The sequence below is a fragment of the Narcine bancroftii genome, chromosome 5 (assembly GCF_036971445.1).
Source record: "Narcine bancroftii isolate sNarBan1 chromosome 5, sNarBan1.hap1, whole genome shotgun sequence".
NCBI classification, from domain to species: domain Eukaryota; kingdom Metazoa; phylum Chordata; class Chondrichthyes; order Torpediniformes; family Narcinidae; genus Narcine; species Narcine bancroftii.
This window is the reverse complement of record NC_091473.1, coordinates 12,891,629-12,911,168: the sequence shown is the minus strand read 5'-3', so window position 1 is coordinate 12,911,168 and position 19,540 is coordinate 12,891,629. Positions and strand designations below refer to the sequence as shown.

The 19,540-nt window shown below is 41.7% G+C and overlaps 1 protein-coding gene across 3 annotated transcripts in view; it reads left to right on the top strand.

Moving 5' to 3' along the window:
- Positions 1-19,540, top strand: part of LOC138763140 (protein SSUH2 homolog) — a 62,200-nt gene that overhangs the window by 13,825 nt on the left and 28,835 nt on the right. The window contains exons 1-2 of one of the 3 annotated variants that reach the window (XM_069936819.1): positions 14,521-14,642; positions 18,949-19,047. In XM_069936819.1, the coding sequence (XP_069792920.1) occupies positions 19,002-19,047 (46 nt within the window). In that variant the 5' untranslated portion in view covers positions 14,521-14,642; positions 18,949-19,001. Of the gene's footprint in view, positions 1-14,520; positions 14,643-18,948; positions 19,052-19,540 lie in introns of those variants that run through there. The other 2 variants (XM_069936817.1, XM_069936820.1) reach the window with 2 other exon arrangements.

Sequence of the window (19,540 nt, the reverse complement as noted above, 5' to 3'; positions counted from 1 at the left end):
TGCTGCCTGTGCCACGCATGAGACCGGGTACAAATAGGAAGTTGTGGCAGATGAATGCATGGCTAAAGTGTTGGTGTAGGGCACAGGGCTTCAGATTCCTAGATTACTGGAATCATTTCTGGGGGAGGTCAGACCTCTATAAAAAGGATGGACTGCACCTAAACTGGAAAGGGACCAATATCGTGGCAGGAGGGTTTGCTAGAGCCATTGGGGAGGATTTAAACTAGCTTTGCAGGGGGAGGGAAACCATAATGAGAGCATAGAAAATAGGATAGCAGTGGGTCAGGGAGTTACATCAGAGGAAGGAATTAATAGTACAGAAATGGTCAAAAATGACATAAAGGAAAGGCAGGTGAGCAGACAGGAGAAAGAGCAGTTCAACAGGAATACAGCTCATACATCATTGATAACGGGCTTACAGACACTTTACTTAAATGCACGTAGCATCAGAAACAAAGTGGATGACCTGGTTGCGCAGATTCAACTAAAAAGGTTTGGCATTGTGATCGTTACTGAAACATGGCTCAATGAGGCGTACGATTGGGAGCTCAATATCCGAGGATACAGTCTATAGGAAAGATCGGCAGGAGGGTAGAGGTGGAGGGGTAGCTCTGATGATCATAATGACCTTCAATCAATAGAAAGAAGGGTCCTAGGATCTAAAGCGGTAGAATCAGTATGGGTTGAATTAAGTAATGCCAAGGGTAAAAAGATTATATTAGCAGTTATATACAGGCTCCCAAACAGCAGCCAGGAAGTGGACTATAAGATACAGATAGAAATTCAAAGCAAGGGCATATCGCAAAGATAATATATTAACTATGGCAGATTTTAACATGGCAGGGAATTGGAAAGGACAGGAATTTACTGGATCACAGGAGTGTGAGTTTGTAGAAAACCTAAGAGATGGATTTTTTGAACAGCTTGTTGAGAAGCCCACCAGGGGATCAGCAGTTGTAGATTGGGTCATGTGCAATGAACCTGAGGTCGTTAGGAAGTTAAAGGTCTTGGAACCTCAAGGAAGCAATGGTCGAATTCAATCTCAAACTGGAAAAGAAAAAAAAAATGTTAGCAGATGTATCAATTCTTCAGTGGAATAAAGGAAATTATAGTGATATGAGGAAAGAGCTGGCCCAAGTCAACTGGAAAAGCAAACTAGTCGGAGGAACAGAGCAGGATTGGAAAATATTTTTGCAAATGATAAAAGGCATGCAGGATAGATGTATTCCTCGAAAAAGGAAAGTAGTCAAAGGATAGATGGTACCAATGTGGCTAACAAAAGAAGTTAAGGCAAAGATAAAAGCAAAGCGGAGGGCATATAAGGTGGGTAAAACTAGTGGGAAATCAGAGGACTGGGACTCCTTTTAAAAACTTACAGAAAGAAATAAAGTCATAAGGAAAGAAAAGATGAGTAATGAAAGGAGATTGGCAAACAATATAAAAAAAGATACTAAGAGTTTTTTAAATATATAAAGAATAAAAGAGACATGTGTTGACATAGAGCCGATAGAAAATGATGCTGGGAAAATTATAATGGGTTACAAAGAAGTGGCAGAAGAATTAAATCAATATTTTACGTCTGATTTCACTGTGGAAGATTCCCTGACAGACAGAAGCTTCAGGGAGTAGAGTTGGATACAGTTAAGATTACTAGAGAAATTGTGCTAGGTAAATTAAATGGATTAAAGACAGATAAATCTCCCGGACTGGATGAGGTACATCTGCAGATTTTGAAAGAGTTGGCTTTGGAAATTGTAGATCCATTGGTGACAATCTTCCAGAAACCAATGGTCTCTGGCGTGGTTCCAGGGGATTGGAGGGTTGCGAATGTGGTTCTGCTGTACAAGAAAGATGGGAAGCAGATAAAAGGGAACTACAGACCCTTAAGTCTGACGTCAGTGGTGGGGAAGATATTAAAGTCACTTCTCAAGGATGAAGTTATGAAATACCTGGAAATATATGACAGGATAGGTCCTAGTCAGCATAGTTTTTTTAATGGGTAGATCATGTTTAACTAACCTATTAGAGTTTTTGAAGAAATCTCGAGTAGGATAGACAAAGGGGAGGCTGTGGATTTACTTGGATTTTCAAAAGGCTTTCAATAAGGTGCTGCATGTTAGGCGGATAAATAAAATGAAAGCCAATGGAATTGCAGGGATGCTATTAGATTGGATAGATAGGCAGAAAGCAAAGGGTTGAAATTAGGGATCCCATTCAGAATGGCTGGTTGTAATAAGTGGTGTTCTGCAGGGGTCGGTCTTGGGGCCACTGCTGTTTACAATTTATATTAATGATTTGGATTATGGAATAAATAGTTTTGTGGCCAAATTTTCAAATGATACCAAGATAGGTGGTGGAGCAGGAACTGTTGAAGAAACTGTAAAATTGTGAGGGATATAGACAGATTGGGAGACTGGGCAAAAATATGGCAGATGAAATACAATGTTGAGAAGTGTTCAGTTCTACATTTTGGCAGTAGAAATAAACAGGCAGAGAACAATCTGGATGGGGAGAAAATTCAATCCTCGGAGGTGCAAAGAGACCTGGGTGTCCTTGTGCAGAGTAATCTAAAAGTTAATGCCCAGGTAGGATTGGTAGTGAAGAAGGAAAATGCTAAGCTAGCATTCATTTCAAGAGGTATTGTGTTTAACACCTCTCTACTCTTAAACACAATGGGCAAAAGCTAGTTGGGAGGAGGCTCTATGGGGCACTGGTGAGACTCCATTTGGAGTACTATGTACAGTTTTGGTCCCCCTATCTTAGAAAAAATGTAATGTTGTTGGAAGTGGTGCAGAGGAGATTTACCAGGATGATTCCTGAAACTCAAGGTCTGGAGTATGGGGGAACGTTTGGCAGCTCTTGGGTTGTACTCTTTGGAGTATAGGAGAGTGAGGGGAGGGAATCTCATAGAGACCTTTCGAATATTGAAAGGTTTTGACAGAGTGAATGTGGATAAGATGTTTCCCTTGATAGGAGAGTCGAGAACAAGGGGTCATAGTCTTAATATTATGTTATCCAATCAAAATGGAGAAGAGGAAGAACTTCTATAGTCAGAGGGTTGTGGATCTGTGGAACTCACTGTCACACAAAGCAGTGGAGGCCAGATCACTGGGAGAATTTAAACAGGAAATGGACAAGTACCTCATTAGTAAGGGTATCAAGGGAGAAAGGGAAAAGGCTGGTAATTGGAACTAGGGATAAGTTTAGTTTAGCGCATAGTCACGGAACAGAACTGATGGGCCTAGTGGCCTGCTTCTGTTCGTTTATGTTGTGATGAATCAAACCGAAGTCTAAGCAGCTGCAGAGGTTGTGGGAGCGCTGGAAGAAAATCTATGGACCCTATGTGACTCTGAACGAACTCTCCTTTGCTTCTCTTTTTCTCTTACCATAAGGAGCACCAGGCAATACTAATGGCAACTATTTGTCTGCCTTATGGCAAGCAGAACACAATTTTGTGTAATATTAAATGTTCTGTTCTATTACATGACAATAAAGGAATCTGGAATTGAATCGAATCTTGTAAGTTGCCCCTTTTAGTACAGGTGAGTGGTGAGATCTGTGGGGGTCGATGGTAATGTGGGGTGAACAAAATGGGCTAGGGTAGAATTATATAAAGATGGGTGGATAATGGTCGGCAAAAACTCATGGGCCAAAGGGCTTGCATCTGTGACTATGATAAATGCCTAGTAATACAAGACTCCATAAATACTTATGACAAAGTTCATCCTGCAGACTCTGGGTGGTGGAGGAAAAAAAAGTCCATACAGCAATGATGGGTGTATCAATAACACCAGATGCTTAAACACAGCTGACCAAATATTTGTTTAAACTTTCTATCAGCCAATCAAAGATCTTCATTCAGCTCTTCCCAACTATCAATTGCCCATGTCTTCTTAACTATATGTGTGTCTTTATATATTTCCCTTGCACAATAACATTTTAAGCCAAATGGATTGTTAGAGGCATTTCTGCACCAAAAATTGATTTTAGAAAGGGAGAGGACAGATTATGAGAACAAATTAGCAGGAAACCTAAAATTAGTTTGTAGGACTTGCTGTGAAAATATAAAAAGGTTTATAGCAAAAATTAATGTACAGACAACAACACCATGAGAGAACAAATTATAATTACAAAAATATGCCCAAGGCTAGAAATGTATTGTGTTTAACTACCTTAGAGTTGTAAATACCTGAGGGAGTCTAGGTCAAAAGGGCACACTTCAGGATAAAAGGAGTCAATTTAAAATAGAGATGCGGAAAAATTGCTTTAGCCAGAGGGTCATGAGCCTGTGGAATTTGTTGCCACTAGCTGTGGAAGTGAGATCGTTGGGTGTTTTTAAGGCAGCGATTGACAGGTTTTCGATTAGTCAGAGCATCAAGGGTTACGGGGAGAAGGCCGGGGAGTGGGGCTGAGTTGAAAGATAGTTGAGCAGATTCAATGGGCTGATTGGCCTACTTCTGCTCCAATACCTTGTGAGAGCTTTATAACATGAAAACAGGCCCTTCAGCATAACTTATCTATACCAACCAAGCTGTCTACCTAAGCTAGTCCCATTTGCCTATGTTTGCCCATATCTCGATCAATTTTTCTTAAACTGTACTTGTTTGTCTTTTCAATGTTACATTTGTACCTGTCTTCTCCACATCCACTACCCTCAGTGTGGAAAAAGTTGCCCTCATGTCCCTTTTAAATCTTACTTCTCGCAATTTAAACCTGTGCCCACTAGCTTTAGATTCCCCTACCCTGGGGAAAAAAAAAAGACTGAGCATTCACCTCTATGCCCCCGATAAACATCTATAAGGTCCTCACTCAGCCTCCTATTCTCCAGGGAGAAATGACCCATCCTCTCTATAATTCAAGTCCGCCAGTCCAAATAGTGTTGGCATAAATATTTTCTGCATCCTTTCCAGCTTGATGACATCTTTCTTATAGCTGGATGACCAAAACTGCGCACAATGCTCAAGTGTGGTCACACCAACAGTTTGTACAGTTATAAAATGACATCCCAGCTCATGCAGTCAATGCCCTGACCAATGAAGAGAAGCATGCCAAATGCCTTCTTCACCACCCTTGTTTACGATGTTGCCAGTTTCAGGGAACTATGTATCGGTACCCCAGCAATCCACATGGCTCTACTGTTCCTTGCGTAAGTAAACACTCTGCACTTGTCCAAGTTAAATTCTATCTGCCATTTTTTGTCCCACTTTCGCAGTTCATCTGAATCTTATTGTAACCTCAGAAAACCTTCACTGACCATTATACTGTCAATTGTCATCCGCAAACTCCATAACCATTGTTGTCTGTCATTAATATAAATGACAAACAACAGAGAACCCAGCACTGATCCCAGTGGCACACCACTGATCACAGGCCTACAGTCTGAATAACAATCCTCTAACTCCTACCATCGTCTATTCTGTATCCAACTGAGCAGCTCACCCTGGATCTCATGCAATTTAACCTTCCAGACCAGCCTACTATTGAGGACATTGCTAAAGTCCACGTTGACAATGTCGACCACCCTGCCCTCATCAATCTTCTTGAACACCTCTTCAAGAAACTTGATTAAATTTGTGAAGCATAATTTCCCACATACAAAACCATGCTGACTATCCCTAATCAGCCCTTGACTTTCCAAATGGATATAGATCCTGCCCTTCGGAATTCCCTCTAGTAACTTACTCATGACTGATGTTAAGATCACCAGCCCAAATTTCCCTGGCTTGTCCTTGCAGCCTTTCACAGCTCTCTGCAGTTTCATGCAGTCTTGTGCAAAGCATTTCCCATACCAGACTGTGACATTGTACAGGTTGACTAGCCTGGATAGCATGCAAAACAGAGTGTTGTGGTGTACATGTGGCAATGAACCAATTTAATTCTCATTGCTCACTCCACTATCTCCCCCTCATAAAAATTGATAAGGGACACTGGGAGCTTGTCAAGGACATCCTTAATCTGTTTAATTAAAATTAATCTGGATATTGTGACCACCCTCTCATCCTGTGGTGAAGGAGTTTCTCCCTGCTGGTGGTCACACAGCACTAATGTAGCCCTGAAAATGCACAACTCTAAGTGGGCATGGTGTAGGGAGCACCTCACAGATCTGATATTAACTAAGCACTTGCTGCTATTGTGCTTCGAGTTTAGAGGCGAAAACTGCTAAAGAAGCATTGTTTTTTTTAAACTTTATTTAAAAGATAAGTAAAAAGTATAGCATACAATCTAAATATTCAAACAAAGTAATTTTACAAAGACATACAAAAAAAACACAACAAACATTTAAAAAAAACAAAAAAGGGAACAATTAAAAAACCCTTCCCCCCCCACCCACCCTTTCAGCTAGCCCCCCCCACCCACCCTTTCAGCTAGCCCCCCCCACCCACCCTTTCAGCTAGCCCCCCCCACCCACCCTTTCAGCTAGCCCCCCCCACCCACCCTTTCAACTAGCTCCCCCCACCCACCCTTTCAGCTAGCCCCCTTAAGTGGAGCCAAAAATATAAATCATATATATCTATAAATGTTAATAACAGTTCAAAATACATCTAATTGCATATATTTCAAATATGGAGACCACATCAACAAAAAAGAATAATTATCATGTAAATTATAAATAATTTTTTCCATAACGATACAAACTTTCAATTCATTATGCCAGCATATTATATTAATTTCTACATCATCTTTCCAAGTACTAGCAACACATTTATGCGCTACCGATAACACCAAACGTACAAAAGCAATTTGAACTTTCCCTTTAATTAATATTAATCTCCTAACAAAAAAAATCGTTGGATCCAAAGGTAATTTAAAATTATACAATTTTTCCAAAACTATTTTAATTTCTTGCCAATATGGTTGGACTTTCACACAGGTCCAAACAGCATGTAAAAAAGTACCAATATATAAACAACATCTAAAACAAGAATCTGAATTACTAAGCCCATTATTTTAAACTTTTCTGGGGTCAAATACAATTGATGTAAAAAAAATTATAATTGACCGTACCGTATCTTACATTAGTCAATTTAATTACATTGTCCTGACACATGTTCACCCAATCATCTTCAGGAAAAGTAAACACTAAATCTCAGTCTCCCATTTAAGTTTAGATTTTTCCCAATCTGACTTATCCATATTGTCTTGTAATAAATTATACATAACTGAAACATTATCCTTCTTTGGTATAGTAGAAGTCAAAGATTCAAATTTGGACAAAGTAGGTAAATACACCTCTCTACCATAATTGACTTTTACCAAAGCCCTAAGCTGATAATCGGGCCTGCGCAAAGGAGCTTTTAGGTGGAGTGCAGTGTGCGCAGTACTGGCCCCACCCTTTACACCCATGGTTCGTGTGCCGTGGCCAAGCAAGCTGGGACGTGGCAGCGAGGTCCTTGGGTCGTAGGTTTTATATCGGAGTGGCCTTCTCCTATGCAGGTTTCTTACCCGGGCTGGAGGGGCCTGCCTCCCCTCCTAGGTCGGTCCATACTGCCCGGACCGGGGCCGAGGCCGCCACAGCTCACCCTGTGCCTGGACTGGGGCCGCCGCCTCCCACTCTCTGCCCGGATCGGGGCCTCAGCCTGCCTCACTCGACCAAGGCCGGGGCCGCCGTCTCCCCCTTGCTCCTGCCCGGATCGGGGCCGCCGCCGCCTACCCTTCGCCCGGACCGTGGCCGGGGCCGCTGCTGCTCTCCCTGTGCCCGGACTGGGGCCGCCGCCTCCCACTCCCTGCCCGGACCGGGGCCTCCGCCTGCCTCACTCGACCGAGGCTGGGGCCGCCGTCTCCCCCTTGCTCCTGCCCGTATCGGGGCCGCCGCCGTCCAAAATGAGTGTTGGACTAGCCTCGCCAAACGAACCCAGCTCAGCGCGGACATTGGCGACTTCAGGGGTTTCTACGAGGCTCTAAAGGCTGTGTACGGCCCCTCACCCCAAGTCCAAAGCCCGCTGCGCAGCTCAGACAGCAAAGTCCTCCTCAGCGACAAGATCTCCATCCTCAACCGATGGTCAGAACACTTTCAATCTCTTTTCAGTGCCAACCGCTCAGTCCAAGATTCCGCCCTGCTCCAGCTCCCTCAACAGCCCCTAAGGCTAGAGCTGGATGAGGTCCTCACCCTGGATGAGACATATAAGGCAATCGAACAACTGAAAAGTGGCAAAGCAGCAGGTATGGATTGAATCCCCCCAGAGGTCTGGAAGGCTGGCGGCAAAACTCTGCATGCCAAACTGCATGAGTTTTTCAAGCTTTGTTGGGACCAAGGAAAACTGCCTCAGGATCTTCGTGATGCCACCATCATCACCCTGTACAAAAACAAAGGCGAGAAATCAGACTGCTCAAACTACAGGGGAATCACGTTGCTCTCCATTGCAGGCAAAATCTTCGCTAGGATTCTACTAAATAGAATAATACCTAGTGTCGCCGAGAATATTCTCCCAGAATCACAGTGCGGCTTTCGCGCAAACAGAGGAACTACTGACATGGTCTTTGCCCTCAGACAGCTCCAAGAAAAGTGCAGAGAACAAAACAAAGGACTCTACATCACCTTTGTTGACCTCACCAAAGCCTTCGACACCGTGAGCAGGAAAGGGCTTTGGCAAATACTAGAGCGCATCGGATGTCCCCCAAAGTTCCTCAACATGATTATCCAACTGCACGAAAACCAACAAGGTCGGGTCAGATACAGCAATGAGCTCTCTGAACCCTTCTCCATTAACAATGGCGTGAAGCAAGGCTGTGTTCTCGCACCAACCCTCTTTTCAATCTTCTTCAGCATGATGCTGAACCAAGTCATGAAAGACCCCAACAATGAAGACGCTGTTTACATCCGGTACCGCACGGATGGCAGTCTCTTCAATCTGAGGCGCCTGCAAGCTCACACCAAGACACAAGAGAAACTTGTCTGTGAACTACTCTTTGCAGACGATGCCGCTTTAGTTGCCCATTCAGAGCCAGCTCTTCAGCGCTTGACGTCCTGCTTTGCGGAAACTGCCAAAATGTTTGGCCTGGAAGTCAGCCTGAAGAAAACTGAGGTCCTCCATCAGCCAGCTCCCCACCATGACTACCAGCCCCCCCACATCTCCATCGGGCACACAAAACTCAAAACGGTCAACCAGTTTACCTATCTCGGCTGCACCATTTCATCAGATGCAAGGATCGACAATGAGATAGACAACAGACTCGCCAAGGCAAATAGCGCCTTTGGAAGACTACACAAAAGAGTCTGGAAAAACAACCAACTGAAAAACCTCAAAGATAAGTGTATACAGAGCCGTTGTCATACCCACACTCCTGTTCGGCTCCGAATCATGGGTCCTCTACCGGCATCACCTACGGCTCCTAGAACGCTTCCACCAGCGTTGTCTCCGCTCCATCCTCAACATCCATTGGAGCGCTTTCATCCCTAACGTCGAAGTACTCGAGATGGCAGAGGTCGACAGCATCGAGTCCACGCTGCTGAAGATCCAGCTGCGCTGGATGGGTCACGTCTCCAGAATGGAGGACCATCGCCTTCCCAAGATCGTGTCATATGGCGAGCTCTCCACTGGCCACCGTGACAGAGGTGCACCAAAGAAAAGGTACAATGACTGCCTAAAGAAATCTCTTGGTGCCTGCCACATTGACCACCGCCAGTGGGCTGATAACGCCTCAAACCGTGCATCTTGGCGCCTCACAGTTTGGCGGGCAGCAACCTCCTTTGAAGCAGACCGCAGAGCCCACCTCAATGACAAAAGGCAAAGGAGGAAAAACCCAACACCCAACCCCAACCAACCAATTTTCCCCTGCAGCCGCTGCAACCGTGTCTGCCTGTCCCGCATCGGACTTGTCAGCCACAAACGAGCCTGCAGCTGACGTGGACTTTTATCCCCTCCATAAATCTTCGTCCGCGAAGCCAAGCCAAAGAAGAAAGCTGATAATACACAAATAAAGAATTTAAAGGTATTTCAAATCGTTCTCTCAAATAAATAAAAAAAATTGTCCCTCTACAAAACAGTCCTGCATTGTCTTTATACCTCTAGAATTCCAAATCTTTAAATAACTATTAAACATTGAAAAAGGAATAAGCCGATTATTGTATAATGGAGTTAAAATTGATCATTTATCTTTCGACCCTAAATTTTTTTTATCCAAATCTTTAATAAATGTTTCAGTATTGGCATATCATATTCCTGTATAAAATCAAATTCCAACAGAATATAAATTCGTGTATCTCCATTCTAGGTAGACATGATATCTCCACCTTGGCCTAACTAGGAGGTTGATCCAAATCCATCAATCTACTAATAAACTTCAACTGAGCTGCCTCGTAATAATTTTGAAAATGTGGCAATTGTAAGCCACCCAATGCACGTTTCCAAGTAAGTTTGTACAACGCTACTCGAGTTAATTTACTTTTCCACAAAAACTCTTGTACTGCTTTATTCAAATCCTGAAAAAAAAACTCTTTGAAAGCAAACAAAGTATTGACTGAAATAAATATTGAATCCGAGGGAAGATATTTATCTTGCTACAATTAACATGTCCAATTAAAGTTAATGGAAGATCTTTCCATTTAATTAAATCTGCTTAAATCCACCTCAATATAGGTACATTATTTAATTTATATAACTACTGATAATCATTGTCCACAAATACACCTAGTATTTGATTTTATTCGTCCATCTTAATTTTGTAATATTTTAAAATTCAGAATAATCTTCTACTCCAATTGGTAAAATTTCACTTTTATCTCAATTAACTTTATATTCTGACAATTCTCCAAATATCGATAAACACTCCTGTAACTATATCAACACATTGTCTGCAAATAGATTAATTTTATATTCTTCATCCTTAATCCTCATCCCCCTGATATCCTCATTTTGTCTAATAGCCTGTGCTAACAGTTCTATAGCCAATGCAAATAGGGCTGGTGACAATGGGTAGCCCTGACGAGTTGATCGAGTCAATTTAAAAGGTAAAGATGTCTGTCCATTTGTCACCACCCTAGCAATCGGATTCATATATAAAGCCTTAACCCAACCAATGAAGAAAGGGCCAAATTTAAATTTCTCTAATACCTTAAATAAAAAGTCCCATTCAACCCTATCAAAAGCTTTTTCAGCATCTAATGCAACTACCATATGATGATTAGGTTGCCGCTGATAAACATTGATCAAAGTAAGCAATCGAAGTACATTATCTGAGGCATTTCTATTCTTAATAAAACCTGCTTGATCAATATGTACTAATTTAGGTAAATATTTAGCAAGTCTGTTAGCTAATACTTTTGCCATAATTTTATAGTCAACATTCAATAAAGAAATAGGTCTATATGAAGATACCTGTAAAGGATCTCTGTCTTTCTTTGGAATAACAGTTATTAAAGCACTCGAACATGTTTCTGGTAACTTCTGATCTTCAGTAACTTGATTTAACACTTCCCCAAATATATTAGAAAATTCATCATAAAGAAGTTTATAAAATTCCACAGGAAACCCATTGTCTCCCGGGGACTTACCAATAGGAATAGCTTCCTTGATTTCAAAATCCATAAATGGAGATTCCAACTCCTGAATATCTTTCTAATCTAGTACCGGTAACCTTAATTTAGAACCATTATCCTGTTTCCCCTCAGAAGTATATAATTTTTGATAAAATGAATAAAATTGGTCATTGATTTCCTGAGGGTTGTAAGTTATTATTGAATTCTTCATAACAGCATTAATAGTCCGAGACGCCTGTTCAGCTTTGAATTGCCAGGCAAGTACCTTGTGAGCCCTTTCCCCCAACTCATAATAATGTTGTTTAGATCTATTAAGCGCTCAAACTGGTAAGTTTGTAAAGTATTATAGCGTAATTTTTGCTTCGTTAATAGGGATTTTTTTTATCTTCTGTTGTATCCTTCTGAAAGTCCTTCTCTAGTTTAGCAATCTGATTTTCCAACTGTAAACTTTCTGCCATATATTGTTTCTTAACTTTCATAGAATAGCTAATGATCTGTCCCCTCAAATAAACTTTTAAAGCATTCCATACTATAAAATGACTCTTCACAGAATTAAAATTTTCAATCAAAAATAAAGAAATATGCTCTTTTGCAAAAGTAACAAACTCTGTTTTTTTTCAATAACATTGCATCTATATGTCGAATGTACTATCTCCGAACTTTCACAAGAGAAGATTAATAGTGAATAATCTGATATAACTCTACTTTTATATTCAGTTCGCAGTACCCTACCCTGAAGATGTGCTGATACCAAAAATAAATCCATTCTATAAAACTAATCATGCCTTGAAAAATAAAAATCTTTCTCTGTAGGATTAACTTTTCAACAAATATCTACCAAATTTAAATCTTTCATTAATGCATCAAGTTGTATTGCCATCTTTGACTTCCTTATACTCTTCGGATTTCTATCTAATAAAGGATCCAAATCACAATTAAAATCACCACCCACTAAAATACTTTCATTAGCCTGATATAACAAGAAAAAAGCTTCTGAAATAAACCGCTCATCGTCTGTATTGGGTGCATATAAATTAAACAGTCCAAAATTCTGCAAAAATTTTACAATTAACTCTTAAAACTCTACCAGCAATCCCTTCAGTAGATTCCAATTCAAATGGTAAGTTCTTATGAATTAAAATCACTACTCCTTTTGCTTTAGAATTAAAAGAAGAATAAAAAAAACTTGACCAACCCAATCTCTTTTCAATTTCAAATCTTCTTTCTCAGTCAAATGTGTTTCTTGTTTTAAAAAAAAGCAATATCAATTTTCATCTTTTTTATATATGCCAATACTCTCTTTTTATGGGTTATTTAACCCCTGAACATTAAAAGTTGCAAAATTCAATCTAGACATAATTTTAACTATTAGTAAATACACACACTAAAAAATTAAACTCTATAAAATAATGCTCCCCTTTATAATCCTTCAAGGATTTAAAAAAAAAAGGGGGGAAAAAATCCCTTCTTAAAAAAATCAAAAATTTTAAAAAAAACCCACCCAAAGGCAGTATTACCCTAAAAAACTGGGTGTTGGGAAACCCACTGGTGGCAGATGACTAACAAAGTTTTCAGTGTCGTCCACCCCCCCCCCCCCAGAACAGCCAGATACATATTTATTATATAGATAAACACATTCAAATAATCTTCAACCCAGTAACTCCAAACCCAACGATTGCTCTGGATCTTGGATATCAAGAGGATTCTGTATTTTTTCTTTCTTTCCATTTTTTCCATTCTTCCCATTCTTTCCATTTCCACTGCCATTTCCATTTCCATTTGATCTCCTTTTAGGAGACAAAAGCGGAGAATAACCATTTCTTCTCAATTCCGGCAGAGAGTTCGCAAAAACTAAGGCATCATGATCATTTTCAAAAAATTGAGATTTGAAAGTTTCCATAAAAAAACCTTCAAAATTGCAGGGTAACAAAAAGCAAATTTATAACCTTTTCGCCACAGAGCATCTTTAGCCGTATTGAATTCTCGACGTCTACGAATAACTTCCTGACTCAAATCAGCATAAAAGAACACTTGTTTTGAACCATTAATGGAGATTGATTTTGTCGTGCTTTTTGTACTGCCATACATAAAATCATTTCTCTATCCTGATATTTTAAACAACAAATCAAAACTGCTCTCAGCTGTTGTCTTGGAAGCGGTTTTCTTCTCAGAGCTCTATGAGCCCTATCTAACTCCAAACCTTCAGGAAAGAATTCTTTACCCAAAACTTCTTGGATTCAGCATTCAAAGAATTTTATAGGATCAGAGCCTTCAACATCTTCTGGAAGACCAACTATCTTCACATTATTTTTCCGACTCTGATTTTCCAAAGAATCAATCTTCTTCAATAAGTCTCTTTTTTGAATTCCCCAATCTACGAAAGATCCTTCCACTTTTTCTATTTTTTCTCTATTACGCTCCACTTGACTTTGACACTCAGAAAAAGCTGTATCAATTTTCTTAAAATTTTCTTGTACAGTATCAACAGATTTTATACATCTATTAATGTCACTTTTGACTACATTCATATCTTGCTTCATATTTGACATTTCTTCACATAAAGTATGCATCTTCATTTTCACCTCCATAAATCCTTGATCCATTTGATCTGATAATTGTTTTGACATATTACCAACCTTTAGGTAATCCCTTCCAGAACTGTAAATACTGGATCCATTCCAGATACCGGTTCCACTTTTTGAGATTTACCTTCATAGGTTGCTAGCTCCCCCTGCTGTACGTACTCTGCGAAAGTAAGTAATTCCAATTCTGTCGGTGTAGATGCCTTGACAGTGCGGCTGCGGGTCTGGACACCCGACCTCTTCGGGCCACCGGCGCTCGAGCTCTCCCGCAGCCCACACCTTGTCAAGGAGCTCCCGGACTCGCGACGCTTCACACAGACCAGGCAAAGCCACAGGGAGTGTCGGAGCATCTCTGACACTACTCCACGTGTCCCCAGGCTGCCCGGCAAGATCGTGGGGCAGCGGGTCCCTCTGTCGACTGCGCACGGCTTTACATGTGCGTGGATCGGCAGCGGCCGAACTCACCAAGGTGCCGGCGCCATCTTGCAGGAACAAGGTCGGTGCCGGTGTCTAGATCGGCCAAGCTGGGGGTCCTCTGGGCCTTGGGAATTGCCGAAATCAACTCCGAGGATTCCACTGCACAGGTAGGCCTCAATTCTTCCGTACTTTTAAATAGCAATTTCTTTAGGAGTTGAGCCTTAGATTTTTTTACATTAATTGCCATAGTAATTTACTATTGTTTTTAAAAATTAAAAATATTATTTTTAACTAATTTTAAACAACTTAAAGTCGGGCGTTTAATGTTCCAGCTGGGAGAAGGTGGAATACGCGTCTTGCATTTACACCATCTTGCCACGACCCCCAGAAGCTTTCTTTTGTTTTTTTTAAACATATAGCATGGTAACAGGCCGTTACGGCCTCTGAATCCTTGCCACCCAATGTCGTCGTCTTCCGGCTATCCATCCCATAGCATGATGATGGTTCCCTTCAGTCAGTTTGTAGGATGTGATATGTGTATCCTGGAGAGGCTATACAGGTCTATCCCTCCCTGACAGACACTGCTCGCCACATACTTGGCAGGTGAGGCCTGGAGGGGCACCAGGGGCAGAGCTTTGTTATGGCACTTCCTGTACCTTTCCTCTGTTGCCTTGTTGAGCTTGTTCTCAGCAGCCTCCACATCTTTTCTGATGGCATCTCTCCACTATGAGTGACCTTGAGCCAGATCCTCCCATGTTAATTGGGCAATGTCAGCTTTCTTGAGACTCCTGTGCAGAAATTCCTTTTACGATAGTCACTGAACTCCTCATTTTCAGGTACCATTGGACAGTTGGCCAGATAAGATGTCCTTGGGCAATCTTCTGTCAGGCATTCTGACAACATGCGTACCTAGCGCAGTTGGGATGACATCACCAAGTTTGAAACTGCTGGCATCCCAGCTTGAGAGAGGACCTCAATATTGTAGATCTTGTCTTTTCAGGTGATCTTCATCAGAGAACGTAGGAAACGCTGCTGCAGTTGGTCAGGCTGACATAAGTGACTCTGATATGAGCACCACGTCTCACATCCATATTGCAAGGCTGACAGGACAATGGCCCTGTACACCTTGCACTTAGTAGCCAACCTGATGTTCTGTGACCAAACCCGATCTTTCAGCTGACCAAAGGTAAAGCAGGCCTTTCTGGTTCTTGACTCAATCTCTACATCTAGAGAAGATGAGGATGTTATAGTGCTGCCCAGTAGCAAACTTGTTGACAGCATTGAGATGAGTTTCATCAATGAGGACAATTGGTTCTTTGTAGCTTGAGCCAGGAGTTGGTTGGTACAAAACTTCCATCTTTTTCTGGCTGATTGTCAATTTGTTGCTCTTAGCAGCACTGGCAAAGTGACTGGTGATCTCCTGTAATTCTTTGAGAGAGTGGACAACCAATGAACAGTCATCGTGAGCCACAATGTCCTTGACTTTTGTTTTTGCTCTCAGTCTTGTGAGGTTGAGACCACCATCAGCCCTCATTTGTAGAAAGATCTCTAACTTCAGGTCTGATGTGGCATCCTGAAGAACAGCAACAAAGAATACTCCAAACAGAGTAGGAGCCAAAACACAAGCCTCTTTATCGCCGTTGCTGATGGGAAAGGGTCTGACAACTCGCCACACATATTGATGCTTCCATACATTCAAGGAACTGACGATGATGTTGGTTTGGTGTGGGGGGGCAACCGAATTTTGGTAAGAGCTTCCGTAGGCCATCTCTACCAACGGTGTCAAATGCTTTGGTTAGATTGAGGCTTTGATGACCTCATGAAGAGTAGGTGGAGCATCTAGCTCAAACAATATTGGTTGAGGGTGTACTCTGCCATGTACACCCCATTTGTTGATCTATCAATAAGTGTAGCCATTTTCCATTAAAGGCTGGAGGCAGTGGACACTGAAGGGTGTGGCTAAGGCTTGACAGGCACTGAATGATTGGGAGGTGCTGTTGAGATTAACAAAGTATAGAGGCCAGTTCAGTGTAGTTTCTGCAAAGTGTGTCCTCTGGCCAGGAGAGTGAGCAGTGAATTAAATTGAATAGTTTTACTGTTAATAGACACAATATCCAGACAAGTCAACCTATGCAGCAGGTAATGCAATGATAACAAGTAAACAAGTACATAAACAATAATGTTGGGTGTAGTGGTGTAATCAATCAAGTAGTGCAGGGAGTAGAGGACAAAAACATATCAGGATCATAAAAGACAGTGTGGGGTCATCACCTTTTGCCAGTGTGAGATTTAGTCAAGAGTCTGATATCAGCAGGAAATAAACTGTCCTTGAATCTGAAGGTTCATGTTCCTAATTACATGTACCTTTTGCCTGATAGAAGGGGGGGTAGAAGAGAGCGTGCCAAAGGTGAGATGGAGCCTTTAATATGTTAGCAGCTACCTCAGGACAGCAGGAGGTAGACTGAAAGAGGATCAGTATTGATTATTGGGGGAAATTTTGGACTACCCTTGTTGGAGTTGGTTAGCACTGGTGTGTGGGTGTGGAAGCTTGCCACTTGTACAAAGCCTGTATGTTGGCATGATCATAATGGGTGTTGGTGTCTGAGCTTCATTTATTGTGGACTGGTCCACAAAATGTCCTCTTGGTGGTAGCATATGTATTCATCAGGTGAAGATAATGTATAAAATCTGCAGTGACTCACTGAGGATATGGAAAGGATCTAATTCCTATAATAAAGGGTCAAAAAGGATTCAAAATAGTTGGTTAAAAAAAAATTAGAGGAGAGATGTGGAAACATTTTGTCTAGGACTCACTGTCTGAAAGTGAGACCATCCTCACTTTTAAACCACTCTTGACGATGATGATGAGATTATTGTCGTATACATTGTACAATGCACATATTCACCAAAATTCTTACTTGCTGCTACTGTATAGGTACTTCATGAAAAAAAAACTACAATAGTATACATTAAAGTAAAAGGAAACGAGGGCACAGTGATGCAGAAGAATTTGTTTAGCCAGAGGGTGATAAACCTCTTGAATTTGCTGTTGGGTTCGGCTGTGGAAGCCAGGTCATTGGGTGTATTTAAGGCAGTAATTAATAGCTATATGCATAGTAGGGGTGTCAAAGATTACGGGGAGAAGGCAGGGGAATGGGGGTGAGAGGTATAATGGATCAGCTCATGATGGAAAGGATCCAACGGTTCAAACAGCCTACTTCTGCTCTTATATCTTCTGGTCTAAATACAAATAATATATAATAAATATTCACAATTACAATAGAGCAAAAAAAGAAGGGGGGGGTGTTACAATAGTGACACTTAGTCACACTTGGACGTACTTGAAGAGTCGTGACCCCTTGGGCTTCGGGCCCAGTGCTGGAAGGTGAATTTAGGCTAGGGTGATTTTTCAACCACTGGAAACACAATAGGCAGGATGGCCTCCTTCAGTTTTGTAAGTTTCCCATGATTCCATGAGGGGGATAAGCAGGAGGTAGCAGTGCATTCGGAGAGGACTTTGCATTTCTTTCCCATCCCTTCCTCAGGTACCCCATTACCATTGTGGCAAAGTTATGGAACCACTCCTGGAATCCACTACTGTGTTGTCCTCATCAGCCCCAGCCCTGAAATCTCTGCTGCAAACTTGTTGGTTGTCGCTACGGTTTTCCTTGTGTCCTCTGGCCCTGATTAATTAATGAAACAAGAATTGAAGTTCAGGCGCTAGCTTGTGAACCCCAAAGAGTAAATTGTTACTGGTATTGCAGTTGGGGCAGTGCCATAGGATGAAGGACCATGTGAGCTCCACAAGGTTTGTCAATTTCTCCTTTTAGAATCATTAGAAGGTGCCATAATTTGGGTGGGTGGTAGGAGAATCAGGAGGGATCAAAACTCTAGATATATCTCATCAAGGCCGTGTACAACTGTAATAAGGGAGTATGTGATAGAGAATAGGTTATAGGCATTTCTGAGTTGTTCCAAGAGCCAGCAGAGATCCCAAGGTCAAATGGCCTCCAGTGTTGCAAGAAAATCTGAGATATGAAGGTGCTTATAAGATCTCATGGACCTATTTAAAAACAGCCATCTTAAAACATCTTCCCCCCCCCCACCTCCCCAAACCATTCAACACTAAACACACATTAGCACTACTTACTGTCTGTGGGAGTTTGCTATGTATAATGGTTCTATACTTCCTACATGACAATTGTAAGTTCAGCGCCAGGTTCCAACATTGCTGTAAAATTCTTTCACACATCCCATGCTTTTTGAAAGATCCTATATTAAATATAGCATATTAAATAGACCAAGAGGACATTTTGTGGACCAGTCCACAAGGCTTGGCTTGTTTAGTATGCCTTCCTGGGCCCAGTGTGAAGACAGTGGCTTCAGTAGAACCATTGGCTTTGCCCAGTACACCAGGGTTTGTAGGAGGTGTTTGAGCTGCACCGTGCTTTCAGCTCTTGCCTTTTTCTGCAGATGGACCAGAAGACCTGGAAGATGAGGAAGGCCCAACAGCACCTCCCATTGAAATGCTGGACCAGGTGACGGGCTATGAGGGGACTGTCGCAGACGGTGGTAGGTATGGAGTGAAACCTCTGCGTGCTTTCTCTGAGGACTGATTGCTTTGGTACTTGGCCTATCACATTCTAAGGCAGCGATTGTTACATTAATGCTTTGTAGAAGCTACTTTAAAGGCCTAAAGTAGCAGGTTAGCTAAGAAGCAGCTGCCCAGATATACAGTGGATTAATACACCAGCTGCCCTGCCTCTGATCCTGGATCCTGATTGCTATTACATGATTCCCACTGGAGATTCCAGGTAAGGTCTAGATGACCAGCAATGCTCCTCACAGTTAAAGTACATTTTCTCCCCGGACACACTCCTGTAGGGAAGAAGGTTCAAAAGTGTAAGATTTTGCAACAAGACAGTTTCTTTCCTCGGCCATCAGCTTTCTGAATGGACCTCACAATAGTGTTCCCATGCTAACCTTGCTATTGTACTAATTGATCTTTAACATCACAAACTGGAATGTGCTCTTACAACATAGAACATAACATAACAGCACAGTA